General features: G+C 41.2%; 1 protein-coding gene and 1 pseudogene across 1 annotated transcript; one reads left to right on the forward strand and one right to left on the reverse strand.

The window, feature by feature from the left end:
• The first annotated feature begins 10 nt into the window (after nt 1–10).
• LOC137716580 (pentatricopeptide repeat-containing protein At2g20540-like) lies at nt 11–1,935 on the forward strand. Its single transcript, XM_068456030.1, has one exon. It carries the CDS (start codon nt 140–142, stop codon nt 1,796–1,798), a length of 1,659 nt encoding a protein of 552 aa, XP_068312131.1. The 5' UTR covers nt 11–139; the 3' UTR covers nt 1,799–1,935.
• Nucleotides 1,936–2,203: 268 nt separating this feature from the next.
• Nucleotides 2,204–6,111, reverse strand: LOC137716579 (putative disease resistance RPP13-like protein 1; annotated as a pseudogene).
• Between the last annotated feature and the right edge of the window lie 1,112 nt (nt 6,112–7,223).

Consider the following 7,223-nt stretch of genomic DNA (forward strand, 5'->3'; position numbering starts at 1 on the left):
TGCTTTGGACTTTTTTGGGTTTCTGTGGCTCGAAATATTTGCAGAACTCTAAGGTGCCTCTGCAATAACCATTAGCATTACACCGACAACCGTGTCTTCCCAGTTTAGGCTGCTCCCATTTCGCTCGCTGCTGCCTTACATGGCTGCTCTCGCTCCTCCGTCTCTTCCCAATCATAACAACCTGCCATCCTTCTCTCCGAAAATCACAGTGAGAATGCCAACCACTCTGGTTTTGCTTCAAATGTGCTGCAACTTCCAAGAAGTGAGACAGGTGCATGCTCAGTTGGTTGTATCCGGCCTCCTTGACCGCCCTCTAAATGCCGGTAGGCTTCTCCAGTCCTATGTGATAGTCTCGCAAATTCACCACGCCTTGTCGATTTTCGATAGAATATCTTATCCTGATGTATTTGCCTACAACAACATGATCAGAGGATTAATTTTGGTTAAGTCCCCATATCACTCGTTGTTATTGTATAACAAACTTTTACTAGATAGATTGAAACCAGACAATTACACTTACACCTTTGTTCTTAAAGCATGTTCCCAACTGAATGCACTCTTTGAAGGCAGACAAGTGCATTGCCGGATAGTTAAGGCCGGCGTAGCTATGGATACTCACGTTCACAGCTCACTAATACACATGTACTCGAGTTCAACAGACAGTTTGGATTGCGCAGAACAAGTACTCGCAGGGTTCTCTGAGGAAAACACGCTTGCAAAGAACTCCTTAATTTCTGGGTACCTTAGATGGGGTCAAGTAGAGAAGGCTAGGGCAATGTTTGATAACATGGTGGCAAAAGATGATGCATCTTGGAGCGCAATGATAGGAGGGTACACAAAGAACGGTATGTATGCAGATGCATTAGGGATTTTCCGAAAAATGACGATGATTTTGAAGGTTTCTGCAAACGAATCGACCCTAGTGAGCTCATTGTCTGCCTGTGCTCATTTGGGAGCTCTAGATCAAGGGAAATGGATACATACATATGCTGATAAAATCGGGGCTAAGATTAGTGTGACTCTTGGCACTGCTCTCATAGACATGTATGCCAAATGTGGCAGCATTGAACACGGTTACAAAATCTTTCGGAAGATGTCACAAAAAGATGCAGTTACTTGGGGAGCTATGATTTCTGGTTTTGCCATACATGGGGATGCTGAGAAATGTTTCGAACTGTTTGATGAAATGGTTGCGAACGGAATGTATCCAAACGAAGTCATTTTTGTGGCTATTTTATCTGCTTGTTCCCATGCCGGGCGTGTCGAAATGGGATACGAGTACTTTTACAAAATGGTGCATGACTATGGGATAAGACCATCCATTGAACATTATGGATGCATGGTAGACCTTCTCGGCCGTGCCGGGCGGCTAGAAGAGGCGGAAGAGCTCATCATGTCAATGCCGGAAAACCCCAATTCAGTTATCTGGGGTGCGTTGCTTGGCGCTTGTCGGACGCATGGTGACCTGAGGAGAGGGAACCTTGCATTCAAGCACTTGACTGAACTGGAACCAATGTCTGGTGACAGATACAAACTAGCAGGGATTATGTTTGCCAATACTGGAGAAAAGGAAAGTGCAACTGAAATTCAGAAACTCATCGGAGAAAACGAATTGGAGACTACTCGTGGGATGAGCTTAATCGAAATAGATGGCGTCGTCCATGAGTTTGTAGCGGGGAGTATTCATCATAGCAGGCACAAAGAAATCTACAACATGTGGGACAAGGTTCATAGATTGTTGGTCATTGATGAAACCGCAAAAAATAGCAATACTCCTTACATGCAAACGAGCTTTTAGCACAAATTAGTAAGAGCATTTACCACTGCACGAAAGACTCGTAAAATATTCGATTCATTCATGATCGTGAAATATAAGATAGCTGTATATACTCACAATTTATTGAAAGATCTGGTACATGATAGAATTCTTACATATATATTCTGGGACGATCACAAATTATATCATATGCAAATGTGCTTCCAGTTTTTGCATGTTCCTCTTTCTGCTCTCTGTGGGAGGAGGTTATCAGAAAGTTACTTACCCATAGTGCCTTCATAAGTTCGATTCTGGACATGTGCCAGAACTGGTTCATGTCATGTGTCACGCGCGTACGCACCAAGGACCAGGCCACTCGATCAGCTGCATGGAGAAAGATCGATATGATCGGATAATGTTGAAATAGTATATGGAAAACTTGCCACATGAAAGTTGTAAATGGATTACATGCCATGTTTTTAGCACGTTTTGGATATTTTGAATTAAATGGCATTAAAATGTTGTTTGAAACTAGAAGTACCTGGAGTTTCAGACCGTCGTATGATCTATATGTCCAGGCAAGGAATGTGGGATATTTTGGGCCAGTATCGTCCTTTTCCAGGTTGACATCTCTCTTCTAGTAGAGGACACTCGTCGATCGTGAACTGCTCAAGTGAAAGAGGCAAGCCCTGCTCTGGAATGGACGCTAGCTTTGGGCAATCATGGAGCTTCAGAGTCTGAAGAGAGGTGAGGAAGTGAATGCTCTTGCTGAACTTCTTCAGATTTGGGAAGCCAGAAATTGTGAGCTCAGTGAGAGATTTGGGGAGCAGCATCTCCTCCTTCCCGTGGGGCGGAAACGACACCACGTCTGGATCTTCACTTTGGATCAACAACTTTTTGAGAGAGGTGAGTTTGTGCAATCCCCACTCCCAGAGCTTCTTACAACTCTTGACTTCATAAACTTGAAGTGAAGTCAGGTTGGGGGGAAAGGAAGTCAAACCTTCCAAGTAGTCAATCTCCAATTCCTGAAGAGAGGCGAGATTGTGAATGTCTTCCGGTAACACCACCAATTTTTCGCAGCCGGTGATTCTGATCTCTTTAAGATTGGAGGCTCTTCTCCCCCAACTCAGTCTCGGGATGGAAACAAGACTTCCACAGTTGGAAACCACAAAAGCTTGAAGATTGGAGAGGTGGCATAGGCCCTCCGGCAAGGATTTCAGATTTTGACAACTGCCAATACTAATATATTCAAGAGAATTATTAGCATTGTCGCGGAAGAACCGGTCTGGTGCTATTAACTCTAGCTGCTCACAGGTGAATATCTCAAGGTGCTTAAGCGCCGTGTAAAGCTGGCCTCTCAATGATAACGATGTCAGAGATGGACAAACAGATATCTCCAAGTGCTCAAGAGAAAGAGAAAAAGAAGACGAAGAAGAACCAACAAGCTCCTCCTCCTCCACTAATGATTTCAAACTTCCACACCTCGATATATGTATTCTTTTCAGATTTCGGGGAATTTGATATTTTGAAACATACACCAGAGAGTCGCATTCCGTGATCTTCAAGACTCTAAGAGAAGGTGGCAGGCCAACATCTGGAAAAGAAACTAGACGTGAACATTGCCATATGTGAAGCTTCTGAAGAGATGACAATTGATGCAACCCCTTTGGCAGCTTCGAAAGACGTTCGCATTTGTTGATTTCTAGATATTCAAGCTTACAAGCTAATATTGGAACCTGCAGCAACCCCTCCAATTCTTTTCCAAGATCTTCAACAAGGGCAGAGTTGTCTCCAATAACCAAACGAACAAGAGAAATCAGGTGAGGGAAACATCTATCCTCATTTTTCAATGAAGCCGTCAGCTGCTCACAACTGAGAATCGTCAACTCCTTAATCTTGCCTAATCCTTTCGTAAATCCCCCTGCTTGCAACCGCAGCTCCAAAATATTTGAGAGGCACAAGGTCTCTAATAGCTTCAAGTCAACCTCAGTTGTTGAATGTACCAGCGCTTTGCAACCGTCAATCTTTAATTCTCTCACTTGTTCATAGTTGGCAATTGCAACCACCAATTCCTCGCATCTAACAATCTCAAGTGTTGTTAACGAATTAAGTTTCTTCGGCAACTCACCCCCCAGCTTAGGGCACATTTGGATTGAAAGAAATTTTAGGCCAGGGAAAAAACCACTTTCCATATCCTGATCGAAAGGCAGCCATTTCTCCCAGTGCTTCATATCCGACAACTTGAGAATCTCTAATACTCGAAAGGGCAAGCTACCCTCTCCATAGAATTCAGGACCAACAACTTCCACTGCAGACATTCCACTGACATAAAGTTCTTTAAGGCAAGGCAACTGTCCAACTGGTGGCAAGAGATGACAATTAGTACAATTGTATAAGCTCACACGCACCATGTTAGAGAACAGAGGATCTCCAATCCACGATGAAAATTTCAATCCAGCATAACACTGGATGGTGAGCTCTTTGAGATTTTTAGGAGGTTGTAACATGTCAAGCACGCCCAACTCCATTTCTCTCGATCTGCTCAAATAAGACCATTTCAGCTCCAATGAATCAAGCCTTTCCTTGCCTATTAAATTGGCCCCGCTAGCATCCTTACCGTCCTTCACGTTCTCCAATCCTGAGAGGCACAATGTCCATTGAAGATGCAATAGGGACCCTATCTCTCTTATCCCAGACTGATCACTACCTTTACCCGCCACAAAATACGGCAAGGATTGCAAATTCGTCAGTCTACCTAAATGCGGAGGCATTCCTTCCAACAAATATATTTTGGCAATGTGGAGATGTCGCAAACTAATTAGATTACTCATGTCTACAGTTAATACCTTCAAATTATAACAATTTTCTAAAAACAATGTCTACAAATTGCAAAGAGTTGTTATTGATGTAGGCAAACTCTTTATTTGTGTGTAAGAAAGGTCAAGATACCGTAGATTCCACAATTTACCAATTGCATTGGGCAGCTCAGTTATTTCATAGCCATTCAGTGAAAGCACTCGTAAGATTCGCAATTTTGGCAATAGATCAAATGTAACCCTACGAGTTAGATTGTTACCATCAGATTGTGAAAGTGGTAGGAATGTCCTCAAATGTTTAACTCTGGAGATGGCCTCAAATTTTTTAACACCATCATACTCACCACTGACATAAGACATATGACGAGCCATCGGAAATGGTTTAAGTTGTAAGTCATCATTTTCCTTATCCTCCAGTGAAAAGCATATTTCAGCTGCAGCCCACCGTGCCAACTCACCAACAAGGTCATGCATTACATATTTGTCATTGCCTTTGCTTGCCTTTTGAAATAACGACCTAGACAATAGCTCTTGAAAATAATCACTACCTGTATCTTCAAATTGTTTCTTGTCCTCTGGTCGTTGTTGAACCAAACCCTCTGCAACCCATAGAAGGATCAACTGCTTCTCCCCAAATTCATAGTCATTCGGAAGTAGGGAACAATAGGCAAAGCATCGTTTCAAACTCGAAGGGAGATAGTGATAGCTCAACTTTAATACTGGGAGAATGCCACTATTATCTGATAGACTCCACATCTTGTTGTTTAAGATTTCCTCCCATTCTTCTACTTGTTTACAGCATAGAAGACCACCGAGAGTCCTTGCAGCCAAGGGCAATCCGCTGCATTTTGCAACAATTTTCTTCTTAACCAACTCAAAATTTTGCGGCCTATTATTGGTAATGTCCAAGAGGGAATGATGCTCAAAGACTTTCCAACATTGATCATCTGATATGCAATCCAATTGATAGACAGTGGAACCCATCATTTTTGCAACATTTGCATCGCGTGTTGTCACAACTATCTTACTTCCTAATGCTCCAACACGAAAAGGAGACTGTAATTTTGTCCACAAATCATAGACACATGTATTCCAGACATCGTCTAGAAAAATTAGAAACTTTTTGCCACTTAATTCCTTACTCAAACTTTCTTGAACCTTGTTGAATTCGGCCATCGGACCAGATGTGGCGGATTCAAGAATTGCCTTTGTCACTCTTTCAAGATTGAAGTCATCCGACACAGATACCCATACTTTTAGGTTAAAATCTTTCATTTCATCATCATAAAAAACATGTCTTGCAAGTGTTGTCTTTCCCACCCCAGCCATACCAACAATGCTAACTACATGAAAGTTAACGGTATGAGGTGCTTCTTTCAACAGCAAGTCAGTAATTTTCCTCTTGTCTGCATCCCTTCCAATCACTGGTCCTTCTGGTAGATAGGAACTTGGTGGCATATGCCATGCCTTAGTAGATGATGTCACCACATTTAAACCAAGTTGGTTTTTCCGTTCTGATATCATGCTTATCACTTGTTATATCTTCTTCATAAGTAGTTGGATCGCTTTGGCTGAGCTTAAGAGCATAATTAACTTCTTCTTGGTCAAACCTAAACATCTCAAGTTTCTTCTTATTTCGAATGAGTTTGTACAATGCTATATATCTCTGGAATTTAGATGAATTGTAGGTTGGAGTTCAAGCCCCTTGGGCTGTTTGTCGGATTAGAGTGCTTGCAATCTGCCTTGTCTCTTAGTCGAACTGATTCCTACTTGGTCAACGATGTTGATGTTTTTCTTCTTCCCCATAGTTATCAGATTCGAACTAGAGTTTCATCTTCCTCTGATCTAATGAATGGAATTCTTGTTGCTTTATTTTTCAACATCATCCTTCTTCTCTCCACTACTTTTCGCTTTATTCAGAGGCATGCTTGTCTCATTAAAGACAACATCTCGGCTGATAACCTTTTTCTTGTTGACACTTTCTTTCCTATTCCAATTATGTTTCTAAGATTCCGAACCTAATTGCACAAGAAAATTTCAATTTCTTTCATAATCCTTTTAGGACAAGAATCTTTGCACCTTTAGTTTTCACAATCCTAAATATAATAGGACTTTGTAAAAAGATGAACCAAATCCCAACAATATATATATATATATATATCATAGATTATATTTAATTGATCATGCTTGCATAAATTATATTATTATGATTATAAGTTACAATGGAAGTAGGTAAGGGCATAACTGGCTCTTGTTCATAGCAGAAATAAAATGTTACAAACTTATGAGTAAAAAGAAAAGCACACCTAACTTGAACAATTTCGAGGCCAATTCGTATACTATGCTCAGGACAGGTCTCTGAACTTTTAGCTAGGACAAACCATAATGTGGGATTCATTGAATACTATAAGCTTTAAGAAAATTCAATGAAAAGAGAAAACTACAATTTCTCTTACTTTTCTTTTAACAGGTTTCACTTTTTCCAGTTCTATGGTTGCCATTGCTCAAGCTTAACCATAGCATTTGCTTACTTGTTCTTGGATTGGTTGCTTCACTTCACTCTTTCAATCTCAATACCTTCCTTTCTCCTGAAGAAGTTGCTTTCAAAAGCTATGTCACTCGGAGAGGCCTTTATTTCTGGATTCCTTCAA

This window comes from Pyrus communis, chromosome 14 (genome assembly GCF_963583255.1).
Source record: "Pyrus communis chromosome 14, drPyrComm1.1, whole genome shotgun sequence".
Classification (NCBI taxonomy): Eukaryota; Viridiplantae; Streptophyta; class Magnoliopsida; order Rosales; family Rosaceae; genus Pyrus; species Pyrus communis.